General features: G+C 38.3%; 1 protein-coding gene across 1 annotated transcript; it reads left to right on the forward strand.

Moving 5' to 3' along the window:
• Window positions 1-267: 267 nt before the first annotated feature.
• LOC121477018 (L-lactate dehydrogenase B chain-like) lies at window positions 268-7,911 on the forward strand. The gene is made up of 2 exons (XM_041731199.1): window positions 268-626; window positions 7,254-7,911. Exons 1-2 carry the CDS (start codon window positions 268-270, stop codon window positions 7,870-7,872), a joined length of 978 nt encoding a protein of 325 aa, XP_041587133.1. The 3' UTR covers window positions 7,873-7,911.
• Window positions 7,912-18,525: the final 10,614 nt, after the last annotated feature.

The following is an 18,525-nucleotide window of genomic DNA, read 5'->3' on the forward strand; positions in this document are numbered from 1 at the left end:
GAGACCGGGGATCTAGTCCCACATCAGGCTCCCTGCATGGAGCCTGCTTCTCCCTTGGCCTGTGTCTCTGCCTCTCTCTCTCTCTCTCTCTCTCTCTCTCTCTCTCTCTGTGTGTGTCTCTCATGAATAAATAAATAAAATCTTTAAAAAAAAAAAAAACTAGATTAGCTCCTTGCGGATCCTGCGCCGGAGGAGACGCACGCAGCTAACCTGGTCTCATTCTGGTCTCATTCGCGCGACTCTTACAGCCACTAGTCTCGGCGCACAATGGCAACTCTTAAGGAAAAACTGATTGCACCAGTTGCAGAAGAAGAGGCTGTGATCCCAAACAATAAGATCACTGTAGTGGGTGTTGGACAAGTTGGTATGGCATGTGCCATCAGCATTCTGGGAAAGTCTCTGGCTGATGAACTTGCCCTTGTGGATGTTTTAGAAGATAAACTCAAAGGAGAAATGATGGATCTACAGCATGGGAGCTTATTTCTACAGACACCTAAAATTGTGGCAAATAAAGATTACTCTGTGACTGCAGGAGTCCACCAGCAGGAGGGAGAGAGCCACCTCAATCTGGTGCAAAGGAATGTTAATGTCTTCAAATTCATTATTCCTCAGATAGTCAAGTACAGTCCTGATTGTATCTTTTTTTTTTTTAATTAACTTTTATTGGTGTTTAATTTACCAACATACAGAAAAACACCCAGTGCTCATCCCGTCAAGTGTCCACCTCAGTGCCCGTCACCCATTCCCCTCCAACACCCGCCCTCCTCCCCTTCCACCACCCCTAGTTCGTTTCCCCGAGTTAGGAGTCTTTATGTTCTGTCTCCCTTCCTGATATTTCCCAACATTTCTTTTCCCTTCCTTTATATTCCCTTTCACTATTATTCATATTCCCCAAATGAATGAGAACATACACTGTTTGTCCTTCTCCGATTGACTTATTTCACTCAGCATAATACCCTCCAGTTCCATCCACGTTGAAGCAAATGGTGGGTATTTGTCGTTTCTAATTGCTGAGTAATATTCCATTGTATACATAAACCACATCTTCTTTATCCATTCATCTTTCGATGGACACCGAGGCTCCTTCCACAGTTTGGCTATTGTGGCCATTGCTGATAGAAACATCGGGGTGCAGGTGTCCCGACGTTTCATTGCATCTGAATCTTTGGGGTAAATCCCCAACAGTGCAATTGCTGGGTCGTAGGGCAGGTCTATTTTTAACTCTTTGAGGAACCTCCACACAGTTTTCCAGAGTGGCTGCACCAGTTCACATTTCCACCAACAGTGTAAGAGGGTTCCCTTTTCTCCGCATCCTCTCCAACATTTGTTGTTTCCTGCCTTGTTAATTTTCCCCATTCTCACTGGTGTGAGGTGGTATCTCATTGTGGTTTTGATTTGTATTTCCCTGATGGCAAGTGATGCAGAGCATTTTCTCATGTGCTTGTTGGCCATGTCCATGTCTTCCTCTGTGAGATTTCTCTTCATGTCTTTTGCCCATTTCATGATTGGATTGTTTGTTTCTTTGGGGTTGAGTTTAATAAGTTCTTTATAGATTTTGGAAACTAGCCCTTTATCTGATATGTCATTTGCAAATATCTTCTCCCATTCTGTAGGTTGTCTTTTAGTTTTGTTGACTGTATCCTTTGCTGTGCAAAAGCTTCTTATCTTGATGAAGTCCCAATAGTTCATTTTTGCTTTTGTTTCTTTTGCCTTCGTGGATGTATCTTGCAAGAAGTTACTGTGGCCAAGTTCAAAAAGGGTGTTGCCTGTGTTCTCCTCTAGGATTTTGATGGAATCTTGTCTCACATTTAGATCTCTCATCCATTTTGAGTTTATCTTTGTGTATGGTGAAAGAGAGTGGTCCAGTTTCATTCTTCTGCATGTGGATGTCCAATTTTCCCAGCACCATTTATTGAAGAGACTGTCTTTCTTCCAATGGATAGTCTTTCCTCCTTTATCGAATATTAGATGACCGTACATTTCAGGGTCCACTTCTGGGTTCTCTATTCTGTTCCATTGATTCTGTTCTTCTGCATGTGGATGTCCAATTTTCCCACCACCATTTATTGAAGAGACTGTCTTTCTTCCAATGGATAGTCTTTCCTCCTTTATCGAATATTAGATGACCGTACATTTCAGGGTCCACTTCTGGGTTCTCTATTCTGTTCCATTGATATATGTGTCTGTTTTTGTGCCAGTACCACACTGTCTTGATGACCACAGCTTTGTAATACAACCTGAAATCTGGCATTGTGATGCCCCCAGCTAAGGTTTTCTTTTTTAAAATTCCCCTGGCTATTCGGGGTCTTTTCTGATTCCACACAAATCTTAAAATAATTTGTTCTAACTCTCTGAAGAAAGCCCATGGTATTTTGATAGGGATTGCATTAAACGTATAAATTGCCCTGGGTAACATTGACATTTTTACAATATTAATTCTGCCAATCCATGAGCATGGAATATTTTTCCATCTCTTTGTGTCTTCCTCAATTTCTTTCAGAAGTGTTCTATAGTTTTTAGGGTATAGATCTTTTACCTCTTTGGTTAGGTTTATTCCTAGGTATCTTATGCTTTTGGGTGCAATTGTAAATGGGATTGACTCCTTAATTTCTCTTTCTTCAGTCTCATTGTTAGTGTATAGAAATGCCATTGATTTCTGGGCATTGATTTTGTATCCTGCCACGCTACCAAATTGCTGTATGAGTTCTAGCAATCTGGGGGTGGAGGCTTTTGGGTTTTCTATGTAGAGTATCATGTCATCGGTGAAGAGGGAGAGTTTGACTTCTTCTTTGCCAATTTGAATGCCTTTAATGTCTTTTTGTTGTCTGATTGCTGAGGCGAGGACTTCCAGAACTATGTTGAACAGCAGTGGTGAGAGTGGACATCCCTGTCTTGTTCCTGATCTTAGGGGAAAGGCTCCCAGTGCTTCCCCATTGAGAATGATATTTGCTGTGGGCTTTTCGTAGATGGCTTTTAAGATGTCGAGGAAAGTTCCCTCTATCCCAACACTCTGAAGGGTTTTGATCAGGAATGGATGCTGTATTTTGTCAAATGCTTTCTCTGCATCTAATGAGAGTATCATATGGTTCTTGGTTTTTCTCTTGCTGATATGATGAATCACATTGATGGTTTTACGAGTGTTGAACCAGCCTTGTGTCCCAGGGATAAATCCTACTTTGTCATGGTGAATAATTTTCTTAATGTGTTGTTGGATCCTATTGGCTAGTATCTTGTTGAGAATTTTTGCATCCATGTTCATCAGGGATATTGGTCTGTAATTCTCCTTTTTGGTGGGGTCTTTGTCTGGTTTCGGAATTAAGGTGATGCTGGCCTCATAGAACGAATTTGGAAGTACTCCATCTCTTTCTATCTTTCCAAACAGCTTTAGTAGAATAGGTATGATTTCTTCTTTAAACGTTTGATAGAATTCCCCTGGGAAGCCATCTGGCCCTGGACTCTTGTGTCTTGGGAGGTTTTTGATGACTGCTTCAATTTCCTCCCTGGTTATTGGCCTGTTCAGGTTTTCTATTTCTTCCTGCTCCAGTTTTGGTAGTTTGTGGCTTTCCAGGAATGCGTCCATTTCTTCTAGATTTCCTAATTTATTGGCGTACAGCTGTTCATAATATGTTTTTAAAATCGTTTGTATTTCCTTGGTGTTGGTAGTGATGTCCCCTTTCTCATTCATGATTTTATTAATTTGAGTCTTCTCTCTCTTCTTTTTAATAAGGTTGGCTAATGATTTATCTATCTTATTAATTCTTTCAAAGAACCAACTCCTGGTTCTGTTGATCTGTTCCACAGTTCTTTTGGTCTCGATATCATTGAGTTCTGCTCAAATTTTAATTAACTCTCTTCTTCTGCTGGGGTGGGGTCTATTTGTTGCTTTTTCTCTAGTTCCTTTATGTGTAAGGTGAGCTTTTGAATTTGAGATCTTTCCAGTTTTTGAATGTATGCTTGTACTGCGATGTATTTCCCCCTCAGGACTGCTTTTGCTGCATCCCAAAGATTTTGAACGGTTGTATCTTCATTTTCATTAGTTTCCATGAATCTTTTTAATTCTTCCTTAATTTCCTGGTTGACCTTTTCATCTTTTAGCAGGATGGTCCTTAACCTCCACGTGTTTGTGGTCCTTCCATATTTCTTGTTGTGATTAAGTTCTAATTTCAAGGCATTATGGTCTGAGAATATACAGGGGACTATCCCGATCTTTTGGTATCGGTTCAGACCCGATTTGTGACCCAGTATGTGGTCTATTCTGGAGAAAGTTCCATGTGCACTTGAGAAGAATGTGTATTCAGTTGAGTTTGGATGTAAAGTTCTGTAGATATCTGTGAAATCCATCTGGTCCAGTGTATCATTTAAAGCTCTCGTTTCTTTGGAGATGTTGTGCTTAGAAGACCTATCCAGGGTAGAAAGAGCTAGATTGAAGTCACCAAGTATAAGTGTATTATTATCAAGGTATTTCTTGAGTTTGGTTATTAATTGGTTTAAATATTTGGCAGCTCCCACATTCGGGGCATATATATTGAGGAGTGTTAAGTCCTCTTGTTGGATAGATCCTTTGAGTATGAGATAGTGTCCCTCTTCATCTCTCACTATAGTCTTCGGGGTAAATTTTAATTTATCTGATATAAGGATGGCAACCCCTGCTTTCTTTTGAGGACCATTTGAATGGTAAATGGTTCTCCAACCTTTTATTTTCAGGTTGTAGGTGTCCTTCTGTCTAAAATGAGTCTCTTGTAGACAGCAAATAGATGGGTCCTGCTTTTTTATCCAGTCTGAAACCCTGCGCCTTTTGATGGGGTCATTAAGCCCGTTCACATTCAGAGTTACTATTGATAGATATGAGTTTAGTGTCATCATATCTATTCAGTCCTTGTTTTTGTGGATTGTTCCACTGAACTTCTTCTTAAAGGGGAATTTTAAGAGTCCCCCTTAAAATTTCTTGCAGAGCTGGTTTGGAGGTCACATATTCTTTCAGTTCCTGCCTGTCTTGGAAGCTCTTTATCTCTCCTTCCATTTTGAATGAAAGCCTTGCTGGGTAAAGTATTCTTGGTTGCATGTTCTTTTCATTTAGGACCCTGAATATATCCTGCCAGCCCTTTCTGGCCTGCCAGGTCTCTGTGGAGAGGTCTGCTGTTACCCTAATATTCCTCCCCATAAAAGTCAGGGACTTTTTTTCTCTTGCTGCTTTAAGGATCTTCTCCTTATCTTTGGAATTTGCAAGCTTCACTATTAAATGTCGAGGTGTTGAACGGTTTTTGTTGATTTTAGGGGGGGGATCTCTCTATTTCCTGGATCTGAATGCCTGTTTCCCTTCCCAGATTCGGAAAGTTTTCAGCTAGGATTTGTTCAAATACATATTCTGGCCCTCTGTCCCTTTCCGCGCCCTTAGGAACCCCAATTAAACGTAGGTTTTTCTTCCTCAGGCTATCATTTATTTCCCTTAATCTATCCTCATGGTCTTTTAATTGCTTGTCTCTTTTTTCCTCAGTTTCCCTCTTTGCCATCAACTTGTCTTCTATGTCACTCACTCATTTTTCCACCTCGTCAAGCCTCATCGTTAGGACTTCTAGCTTGGATTGCATCTCATTTAATTGATTTTTAATTTCTGCCTTATTGGATCTAAATTCTGCAGTCATGAAGTCTCTTGAGTCCTTTATGGTTTTTTCTAGAGCCACCAGTAGTTGTAAAATAGTGCTTCTGAATTGGCTTTCTGACATTGAATTGTAATCCATATTTTGTAACTCTGTGGGAGAGTGGGCTGTTTCTGATTCTTTTTTTTGAGGTGAGGTTTTCCTTCTAGTCATTTTGCTCAGTGCAGAGTGGCCAAAAACAAGTTGTATTGGGAAAAGGAGAAAAAGAGAGAGAAGGAAAAAAAGAGAAAAAGAAAAAAGAGAAAGAAGAAAAAAATAGGGGAAAAAGAGAAGAAAAAGAAAGAAAAAGAAAGAAAGGAGAAAAAAGAAAAAAAGGGGGGTGGGGGAAGCAATCAGAAATCAAGAAGAAAGAGAGAAAAAAAAAAAGCACAAAACAAAACAAAAAAAAAACAAAAACAAAAACAAAAAAAACCACGGGGGAGTATCTTCCGATTCTGTGTAGTTTAAGTCCCTTGACTTCCCTTGGAACTGGTCCGTCTCGCTGGTCTTCTGGGGGAGGGGCCTGCTGTGCTGATTCTCAGGTGTTAGCACTTGGGGGAGCTGCTCTGCCCCTGCCTGGTGCAGGGCTCGGTGGGGGTTGTTCACCCCGTGAGGCCCCGGGAGGAAGCCACAGTGGCGGGGGCAGCTCTGGGACCCTGGAGTCAGCCCCCGCAGTAGCTCCGGGGCTCTCCGTCTGCAGGGCCTGGGGGCTCCGGGGCGGGGCCGCTGATGGGCTCAGTTCCAGGCAGGAGCGTCCTTGCTGTCCTGGGCCCTCCCGGCCTCTGCCTGTCCCGGGGAGGCCGGATCCTGGGCTGTGTCCCGGCGCCCTGTGCTCCGGGGCCTGCGCTCTTGGATTCGCGCTCCCGGCGGTGCAGCCCCCTCCGCGGAGCCGCCGCCCGAGCCTCTCCGAGCTGTTCCCGGAGCCGCGCAGCCCCCTCCGCGCGGAGCTTCTTCCTCCGCCCGAGCCGCCGCCGCTGAGCTGTTCCCGGAGCCGCGCAGCCCCCTCCGCGGAGCCGCCGCCCGAGCCCCTCCGAGCTGTTCCCGGAGCCGCGCAGCCCCCTCCGCGCGGAGCTTCTTCCTCCGCCCGAGCCGCCGCCGCCGAGCTGTTCCCGGAGCCGCGCAGCCCCCTCCGCGGAGCCGCCGCCCGAGCCCCTCCGAGCTGCTCCGGGTCCCGCCGAGCGCTGCAGCCCTTAGGGAGCTCGGCGCATCTCCCGGGGCTCAGTTCCTCTGTTACTGTCCCAGGGAGCCCGAGGGCATCCCCGCCTTTCTGGGGATCCTGCTCCAATTCCCGGGGAGCCCCTTTCCGCGGGGAAGGTCGGTGCAGCTCCTGCTCCTCCGGGACGGGGCTCTCCTGTCCTGGGGACACTCGCCCCGGCCTCAGCCCGGCTCCTCGCGGGGCCCCTCCCCCTTGGAGGCCTTTTGTTTCTTTATTTCTTTTTCCCCATCTTCCTACCTTGATAGAAGCGTGAACTCTTCTCACTGTAGCATTCCAGCTGGTCTCTCTTTAAATCTCAGGCCGAATTCGTAGGTTTTCAGGATGATTGGATGGTTTTCTAGGTAATTTGCTGAGGACCGGTGACCTGGAGACCCTACTCCTCCGCCATCTTGCCCCTCCCCCCCTGATTGTATCTTAATTGTGGTTTCCAACCCAATGGATATTCTTACATATGTTACCTGGAAACTAAGTGGACTACCCAAGCACCGTGTGATTGGAAGTGGGTGTAATCTGGATTCTGCTAGATTTCGCTATTTTATGGCTGAAAAATTTAGCATTCATCCCAGCAGCTGCCATGGATGGATTTTGGGAGAACATAGCGACTCAAGTGTGGCTGTGTGGAGCAGAGTGAATGTGGCAGGTGTTTCTCTTCAGGAACTGAATCCAGAAATGGGAACAGATAACAACAGTGAAAATTGGAAGGAAGTGCATAAGATGGTGGTTGAAAGTGCCTATGAAGTCATCAAGCTAAAAGGATATACCAACTGGGCTATTGGATTAAGTGTGGCTGATCTCATTGAATACATGTTGAAAAATCTCTCCAGGATTCATCCAGTATCAACAATGGTGAAGGGTATGTATGGTATTGAGAACGAAGTCTTCCTGAGTCTTCCGTGTATCCTGAATGCTCGGGGCTTAATCGGTGTGATCAATCAGAAGCTGAAGGATGATGAGGTTGCCCAGCTCAAGAAAAGTGCAGATACCTTGTGGGATATCCAGAAAGACCTAAAAGATCTGTGACTTCTGGCTTCTAGACTGTAGAAATTTAAAACCAAGATGTGATTAACTGTGAGCCTTTAGTTTTTCATCCATATACATGGATGACAGTTTGCTTTTATCTTCCTAAATATGTGAATCTGGGCTCACAGAATCAAAGCCCATGTTTGGTTTAATGCTTGCAATATGAGCCTTGAACAAATAAAATTAACTATTGTAGTGTGAAAAAAAAACTAGATTAAACTCAAAAATTTGATATAATGGTACAGGACTTTATTATAAACCTAAAAACAGAACACATCTGGACCTCAGAATAACTAGAACCAGGAACTTACTAGGCTGGCTCCCTGTCTCTTCACTCCATTCCACTTTTTTTTCTGCTGAATTCTCTCTCTTTCTCTGTATGGAAACTGACTTCCTCTGCTTCTCCAGTCACCTGGGTGGAAATAGAGGCATATACTTTTCTTTTTTTCTTTTTACATTTAGGTGTTACATATATTAAAGTTTTTACAACAGCCACCTTTTAGAAACAAACAAAAAGAGTAATTATGAACCTGAGCTCAGCCATATAATAACAAATGTGGGATCTCTCCAGATCATCTAAACTACTACAAAGTTGAGCTAGTGGATCAGAAGCAGTGGCCTGTAAAATGGGGTTCAATCGCCTTAGGGATTTTCAAGATGATGCATTGAGATGCTGAAAAAAAGAGTTGGAACTTTAACTTTTATCTCTAACCTATCAATACTTCTAGGTTTTTTATATTGTATTATGTACATAAGACCATTTTAAATAGTTCATTTTGTTTTTCAGACTAAGGAGTTATCTTTTTATTGCATCTACAGCTTTAATGATAAAGAGCTAGAAATTGGACTAACATCTGGCCTGTCCCAAACCACAATGAACAAAGAATCAAGTTCTAAAAATAAAGTACCAACAGTTAATTTTAAAGCAAATATTTTATGGAACACTGACCACTAGTCCTATTATGGATTATTATGCAGAATGCTCAGTGTTCCAAAATATCTTTAGAAACTTTATTTTGTAACTTTTCAATCTGTTAATGATCTTCAGTTCCACATTGTTGAACTGGAGACATTCAGTTCTACTGACTTTGAATATTGCCTGTTGTTCCTCTGACATTAAATGCAGACCTGGGACCCCCAACACAATTTTACAGAAGAGCTGCCAATGGTAAATGTCTATAACTTATCTATAAAGAGAAAGAATTTGAGGAGGACAATAACTGCTATTTATTAATCTCTTCATAATTTATCTTTGAATTAAAAGTTGTTATGATTCACATTAAGGTGACAAATTTGAATGGGAAAATCAAGGTTATTTTTTGTAATGTAAAAGAGGGTTCACTTTCAAAATGGGCCTAGAGTAGTTTTGTTGATTAGCATAATAATAGGAAGGCTATGCAGTCTCAACTCTCATATTAACCTTCAAGAATAAAATTGGAAACCAAAGCATTGCCAGTTTCTATACTTTGCAAGAAAAAAGGTGAGGCACAGATTATATGGAATCAATGAGCAAATTAGTGTTCCTACAGAACATTCATAGTTTGTGTACATGAGTGTGTGTGAGTTTTTCTTCTTCATTTCTGGACCACAATCCATGTGAAATGGATCTGTGAGTACATCTGTAACGATATTGCGGTACTTCAGTAAATATAAATAAGACAAATTAAATCAGGTAAAATCAAAATTAATACAAAAAATGGAATTTGCCCTGCATCCTGAAGGCTTAGCACTCTGTGGGAACTCAATAAATATTAAATTAGGGTCACAAGATTCAAAGCCTACTGAATCATAAGTAAAAACTATTTTCAAAGTCCTAGGCTATCTATAAAGCACCCCCTACTTCCAGGCTCTGTATTCCAATTTTAAGGTCCTAGCAGGTATGCTTTAACAGATAATGCTTACAGCAGCCTGCATAGGGAGAGATACTATTTGTGAAGTAAAGAAGCATAAAACCTTATAGAATACAATGAATGAAACTCTTGCATTGTACCTGGAAGCAAATAAATGGAGCAGATTGAAGACCCCAGGAACAAAATAACTCATCGGGTCAATTGTTGAATAATTTTCTTTACTCTCAAATTGCAAAAATTATTTGAAAACTAATCAAATCTTAGGCCAAGTTCCAATAATTTAAGAGGTGAATTGAGGCCTATGTGGCTAGAATTTCTAGAAGCAAAACCAGTGAGAACAGAAAGCTCAGGATAATCTTTCTCCACACCTTTCTGGAGCTTCCCATGGGAAAAACAAGTTTACTTAATAAACCTAGCTTTTATAATTAGCATTTTTATGTGTAAAGGTGCTCAAGAACATCTTGTATACTTTCAAGTTGCTTCTAGGTAAGTTCCATAAGAATCTTAAATAAGACCAGGCTCCTATTAAAGAATAGGTAACTAATGATATGGTGTAAAGAAACAAAGTCAAAATCCTAGCCTAGTCATTTAGTTGATATGTAATTTGAGCATGTCATTTAACTTCTTTGGTCCTCAAATCCATCACCAGTAACATGGGAATCATAGCACCGATGCCATATCAATGCAGATTATAGAGGGAAAGTAAATGAGGAAACTGTATTCCAGAAGCATGGGATAAGGAATTATTAAATCTAAAAGAAACCTATATGGTTCACAAGATAGAACAAAATGGGCCCTGTAAGTATTGGCTGGCTACAGAATGCTGGAATGTAGCTCTAAATGCTGGATAAAAATAATCTCAAATCTCAACGGCTTATAACCATAACCACTGATTTAGCTCCTTTGTGTGTTTTTAACATTCTCCTATGACCAGGAGCTTGCAGGTGCACATCTCTTTCCTAGTGGATCACAGTAGTACAAGGCAAGCCAACACACAAACACACGTGAAGCCACCTCTGTTGCTTCATGCCCACTGACATTCCAGTGGCCCAAGTAGTCACACAGTCAAACCCACTCAGTGGGGCCATGTTATATATTTCACATATACTAGTGGAAGGCATAACAATGGCATAAGACAAAGGAGTGAAAACTTAGGATCAATTATCTAGTGTCCTATTATGCATAGTATAGGACCAATACTTTCTGCGGTCACAAAAGATCGGATTCCAAAACCCAAGTCAATAGCATTTCAATGCCCTAAAACTGTGGAATGTGAACACCAGCTACTGTCTGGAGTCATTAAAAAGCAGATTATTACCCTCAAGGTCTCTATTGAATATACTACAGTTTAGTCATTAATTCTTGGATTTATTATACAGAGTAACACATTACATAAAGAAGTGAGACATTATTTAGTTTTACCTTTCCTATAAATGGATCTTGGCACCAAGCCAGATCTACTCCTCTAGAGATCATTTGCTTTTGCTTTTCCCATTTTTTAAACTTCCTTTAGGCATTAATCTACAATATCTGAAAACCTGATTATTTTTGTGAGGAGAAAATAAACTGTTGATTCCTCACGTGCTGACTGTGGAAAAAAGAAGTCTTCCATGGAAAAAAGAAGTTTTACTGAATTTCTCAGAGCATTTAGATGATGCACTCTAAGGCTATATCAACACAATGTAAAACTTACTCCTCTATCTCTTGCCTATATAAACAGTGAAGTTTCAACTAAAAGGTGCCTCAAGGCCCAGTGATTATTTAATTATCTCCTGGAAAATAATTTCCAAATGTGACAAGGGCATCAACAATCTTCTTGAGTCTGCTAAATTTACTTCTTCCTTCACCTTGTCTATTGTCTCCTCATATTACTCCCCTGCAGGAGCAACTTCGGGCTTTGAGGAGCTTAAGATTGATATAATTGGGGAGAAGAAAAAAACCATACAATTATAACATTAGATAAAAATGTTTCTGTAAGTAAGGGACCCTGAAAACTTAAGATTCACTAGCTTCAGGATTAATTGATCTATGTTTCTCTTACATAGGATTTCCAGATAAAATATAGGATGTTCAGTTAAATTTAACTTTGAATTTAAAGAACACATAATCTTTATCAGACATATACAATCCTTGAGACATATTAATATTAAAAATGATTTATTGTTTATATGAAATTCATATTTAACTGGACATCCTGTATTTGTTCACTAAATCTGGTACCTCTGTTTAAAAGATGGAGAGTAAAGGCATATACCTAAGTCCCAAAAATAAATCCATAAATACTGACATGAATCTCTTAGGCCTTCTCTGATTTCCCAAGATAATTAGCCCCATGCTCCTTATATTAATACATATTTTAGAATTGAATTTTTACTTCATTTATTCATGAAATTAATTTCAAATGAATCCCTCAATTTAAAAAAAAAAATTTTTTTAATTTAAATTTTTTTTGAAATTTAAAAAAAATTTTTTTAATTCTTTCTGGAAAGGATATGGCATGAATGCATGTTTCTCATTCAAAGATAACTTCCTTTGTAGAGACTATGATTTGAAATAAATGCCATCAGATTTTCAAACTGAGGAAAAGTAACTTATTCACACTGAAATCCCTGAAATCCCCCAGTAATGGATTCTAGCCTTTCATAGCCTTTACAGACAAGATGCCCTTCATAATTTGTTACCCAAACCCTCCTACTTGAGTCTAATCCTCTTGCCCTTTCCTTAATTAAATGGGAAATTGCACTTATTACTATATGGCTTTCTAACCTGAATATACTAAGTCCTTCTTCTCAGGCTACTTTTCTCCAAATAAAATAATCTCTGTAGTATTTGCTCCAGGATATGTGTCTCAACACTGATAGAGCTAACTTTTTCATATGCAAAGTCCTAAATACAGATCAATACCATGAGATACCATCTTAAACAAAATGTATTAGGTCTTAAAATGGCTAAAATCAGAAAGACAAGAAGTAGCAAGTGTTGGTAAGGACGTAGAGAAAAGGAACTCTTGTATACTATTGGTGAGAATGTAAATTGGTGTAGCCACTATGGAAAATCATAAGGAGATTCCCCAAAAAATTAAAAATGAAAGTCTCATATGATCAAATAATTCCAACAATGGGTATCTACCCAAAGAAAACAAAAACACTAACTTGAAAAGATATATACACTCCTATATTTACTGCAATATTATTTACAACAGACAAAATATGGAAGTAACCTGAGTATCCAGTGACAGATGAATTGATAAGAAAGATGCAGTACACACACACATACACACACACAGGAATATTAGGCAGCCATAAAAGGCAGGAGATTGTGCCATTTATGACTACATGGATAGTACTAAAGGATATTATGCTAAGTGAAATAAGTCAGAGAAGCAAAAATATCATATGATTTTACTCGTATATGGAATCTAAAAAACAAAAAACAGAATTAGACTTACAAATACAGAGAACAAATATGGTTGCCAGAAGGATGTGGGTACCGGGATGGGCAAAATGGATAAAGGAAAGTGGGAGACATGGGTTTCCAGTTATGGAATAAATAAATCGTGGGAATAAAAGGCACAGCATAGGGAATACAGTCAATGATATTGTAATAGTGTTGTCCAGTAACAGATGGTAGCTACACTTGTGGTGAGCATAGCATAATGTATAGAGAAGTTGAATCATTACTCTGTACACCAGAGACTAATGTAACATTGCATGTCAACTATACTAAAAAAAAAAAAAAAAAAAAAGCCCCTTCCCTACATATCAAGGTTCTTTAGTCTTGAGGTTATTATTTACTAAGGAAGACCTAAAGTCAATATCAAATATGATTTGAGAATAATCTTATAATCTGAATTTGTATGATATTTTTGACAATGTTTTGGGAAATTCAAAGTGTTTTGGGATTTGTTCTCATACTGACCAGATTTGTTCTCATACTGTTCAATAAATTAATTATTGGAATTAAAAGATGTGACCTCCAAAGTGACAACTTTGAAGGAAATACACACTTTATAAACTCTAATGAAGTTTATAAAATGAAAATGCATTTTTAAAGCACAGCATAATGATGGTAATACAATAAACATTCAGTAGATGTTTCCTACTATTTTCACTACACCAAAAGTTACCAAATATATATAAAAAGGAAATATTATTTTTTCCTTTCCCTTAGTTTTATTTTTCTTCTGTCTCTATCCACATGCTTTATTTTTAGTTATTTAATAGCTGCTAGTATAAATTTAGACAACTTTAGAGAAACCATAAATTTATATTTCATCAGTATTTTTATGTAGCTTACAAATTTATATAACATATCCTAGAATCCTAATAATATTGTAGCTACATTTCTATTATACAATACTTTCATTTCAATGTGAAACAAGAGGATTTCAAAAATTATTGGTGCTAGGGCACCTAGGTGGCTAAACTGGTTAAGCATCTGCCTTCATTCAGCTCAGGCCATGATCCCAGAATCCTGGGATTGAGCCCTATATTAGGCTTCCTGCTGAGTGGGAAGTGTTTTTCTCCTTCTCTCTCTGCCCATCCTCCTGTTTGTGCTTTCTCTTTCTCTCAAAAATAAATAAATAAAATCTTTTTAAAAATTACTGGTGCTAAATAAGTAAGATAATGTTTAAAAGTCTGACCTTAAAATGAAGTGAAATATAGGCCTCCATAACTCATTGTTATTAGCTCTGCCCTCTGAAGAAGCACCCCTTCTCTCTTCCATGGAATAATCTAATATCATCTTCCTTTTGGCAGCTCTTCAAGTATCTAAAAATGTCTCTTCAGTAACTGTCCATATCAAGTCACTTTTTTTCTAGTTTAGCTCACTTTATAAAACATTGAGAATCTGGAATATAACAGGAGCTACTCTTCAAAAAAAGTTTAAAATATAACATAATCCCTGACTGCCAACAATTCAGTTTAATGGAAAGACGGATTTTAAAAAAGAGAAAAATATAAAGCAAAATAAAATTATAGAATTAATGGAGTCCTTAGAATGTCTTTCTTCATAATTATACCTTCTCAGCCCTTCACTTTCCTTAGGACCTTCCGTTCAATATCCTCCAGCACAGTGGTTCTCAACCAGGGGTGATTTTGCACCCCAGGGGACATTTGGCAATGTCTACAGATATTTTTTTGTTGTCATGCTGGGGATGCTGGAGATTTTATTGATATCTAGCAGGTAGGAGCCAGACAGGTTGCTAAACATTTGCAATGCAGAGGATAGCTGCCCCCTCAATGAAGAATTATCCAAAATGTCAATAGTGCCAAAGTTGAGAAACTTTGCCTAGCCTTTTTATGTCCTTGCTAAAATGTGGAATCCTGGTAAAAACACAAAATTCCACATTGGTCTAACAAATTTGAATACAGAGCAACCTTTATGTTCCTTAATTCATCGTTTACACCTGAATTGATTAGCCTAAAATAAAGTATTTTTTTAATAGCCTATCACATGGTTGGCTCATAAGAAAATGAGAGTCATAGGACATCTAGCTGGCTCAGTCAGTAAAGCATGCCACTCTTGATCTCAGGATCTTGAGTTCAAGACCACCTTGGACATAGTGCCTACTTAAAAAATAAAAAAAATTATAGAAAATGAGAATCAACTAAAACTATTACGCTGATCAGTTTTTCTCTATAAATTTTATTTTGTTGGTTTTAACCTATAATCCTAGCCTACTGAGAACTTTCTGGTCTAAACTTAGCTATTTTCAAGCTTTATACACCTGTCTGTTATATCTATCAAAATACTGGCAAAAATATCACAACAACTAAGCCCTATATCATTAAACTGCAAAAATACCTTGAGCGATTGAAACTGGTCAATTAAACTACATGACTAGGAATAGATTTTCAATTAAGTTATTAGGAGTCACGATATACTGAAACATTGAAACTAGCTCCCCAAAACAATGCTGAAGGAGTAGGTAGTATTAGACCCATTTAGGAGCCAAGGACACTAGGAGTACTGTTGAGATTGAGGGATGTGCTCAGGGACATAGAGCAGTAAATGGGCAAGAGAGATTTTTACAACTCCTCCCTATGTCTACAAACTTCATGAATATGCTTCCTGTTATATTATTTCAAAAAACAACATCAACTAGCTGCCATTCCTAAGTACTTACAACCAATTTTTACCTATTGTAGCTAATCCTCAAAACAATTCTATGAGGAAAAAAAAAAAAAACACAATTCTATGAGGTAAACATTATAACATTCAACATTACAGATGTGGAGATACCCGTGGCTTAGCAAAACTGTAATTTGCCCAAAGGCAAATCACTGCTTAAGAATCAGACCCAGAATTCATACCTCATCCACATGGCCCTAACACTGCCATGTTGCCCTTCACCAGAGCCCATAAATCCACTCTGTCATCTAGTCAGCCCTTACTTTCCCTGTATACACAGAAGTCTCTGGGAGTATCTTTGCCAAATGCTTTCTTTGAATAACAGTATACCTTGCTTCTCCTTACTGAGATTCTCATACTCACCTATTTGGGAAGAATTTTCATTTATGGGTAAATGATTAGAGAAAACAAGCAAATCAAGTTCCTCACAAATCATTAAAGATTATGGTTAGGGCAACCAATTTCCATACATTGCTTAACTTTGGTAAGCCTTTACTTCGTTCCAGAAAAAAAAAAGAAGTTAAAATATTTTTTGCCTTTAAATGACCTATACTTACAGCTATCCATTAGAAAAAGGTAAAAATTTTTAATGTCTAAATAAAATGATGCCTTAAAAATGCAGAGCAAATTTAAAATTGAAGTTTAAAAAGTAGGTGAGGCAAATATTGCAAAATACTAATATATTTTAATATAGGTGTCAGAAATATTTTTATTTCTACCTTTAGTATGGCTGAAACTCCATAATGAAAAGTAAAACAAAATATAAAGTTTATGATTTGATAATGCTTATTTTCCTTCGACAAAGTAATTTTCCTTTGAAGTATTTTCATCATTTATTAATGTAGTTCAATATAATTTACTTCAAAATGTATTTCTCACATGTAATTCTTAAAAATCATTAGATTTCAACCTTTAAAAGATAATCAGAATCCCAATTGAATCCTCACCACAAACCATAAAATCTGTCATTTTTACTTTCCAGCCTTACTAACCATGCTGCCTTTGAGTAGAGTATTAAATTCATACTTGATTTATTATCAAAGGCAGGGTGCTTCAATTTCATTTTAAATCCCTCACATTTAAACAACATTTAACAGAGCTGAAAGCTGTTGTTGAGGTTGACAAGTGTTGGCGTAACAAGTAAATGAGACAACTGCCATTTTTACATGTATGAATTATTTGGCAGTATTATGAGCCAGTCTTACCCTGAAATGATAATTATTGAGTGAGCTGTAAGTAAAGTGAACTAATGCAGTGAGTGCAGAAGAGAGGAAAAAAAAAAGAAAAAGAAAAAGAAAAACCTACCTTTTAGTCTTTCTTTCTTTAAACCTATCCAATCTCATAATATTTTCTCTAAAAAGAAAGCACTGCTAAAAAATATTGAAAGAATCAGACACCTTCATAACTATTTCATCACTGTAGGCTTGTCCAGATGGCAGCAAGATGTCTGTCGTTGATTCCCTTGCCTCAAATATGTGAGGCAGAGAGTAAGCTATCACAGAGCCTTGACAAAGGCATGAGCAAAGAAGTAATTATTAGCCAACCATATACTATGTGAACTTGATTCTTTCCTAAGACCAAATTGCAAATGAATCTCATTCCAGTAGAGTGTCAAAATTACTGTGTGAGCATTAGAGAGCAATGATTCCATTCTTAAGACAGAAGAGGTGGTTTGAAAAAAGTACTTCATGCAAATAATAACCATCACTTCGTAAGTGCTTACTCGGCTAAACCCTTTATGTACAGTAACTGCTATACTCCTCATCACCATCTATAATAGCTAATTTTATATTGACTGGACAAGGTATCCAGATATTAGTCAGACATTATTCTACATGTATCTGTGGGGAAATGTTGGGATAATATTAACATTTAAATTGACAGTAAAGCAGATTGCTCTCTATCACGTGGGAGGGCCCCACCCAATCAAAGGCTTAAATAGAACAAAAAGACACAGTGCTAAGTAAGAGAGAATTCCTCTTGCCTGACAGCCTTCAAATTGGCACATTAGTTTTTCTCTTACTTTGGACTCAAATTGGAACTTTGGTGTTTCCTGGGTTTCGAGCCTGTTAGCCTTCCAAATGGAACTACACTATCAGCTCTCCAGCGTTCCTCACTTGCTGACTGTGGATTTGGGGACTTGTTAACCTCCATAATCACTGAGCCAATTAATCATACTAAATCACGAAACTTTTAAGTGTATACATATATCCTATTTATGCTATTTTTCTGGACAACCCTGATGAATATACCATTTTATGAAGAAGTATATTTATCTCCATCTTTTAGTTAAGAAAATTTAGGTTTAGAGAGTATATATATTACTTTTCCAAGGTTTTTCTCCTGCTAAACTATAAGCTCCTGAAAAATAAATGTGTTTGTCTGTTACATTTACTAATCTGTCCTATGTGCCTAGGATGGTGTGTTACATCGCTCAAATTGTTAACTAAGTGTATTGAGATGGAAAGTTAATGCAGTGAATTCAGCTGCAAAGTGGCAGAGTAGGGCTTGAAATCAGGCCACCCAGATCCATTCTTTTAATCTCTATAATGAACCATCTTTTAAAACTCCTTCATAGTTTCAGAAGGCAGTTTTTGAAAGAACAGGGTTTTTTTTTAATATTTTATTTATTTATTCATGAGAGACACAAAAAGAGAGACATAGGCAGAGG

This window comes from Vulpes lagopus, chromosome 16, assembly GCF_018345385.1.
Source record: "Vulpes lagopus strain Blue_001 chromosome 16, ASM1834538v1, whole genome shotgun sequence".
NCBI lineage: Eukaryota > Metazoa > Chordata > Mammalia > Carnivora > Canidae > Vulpes > Vulpes lagopus.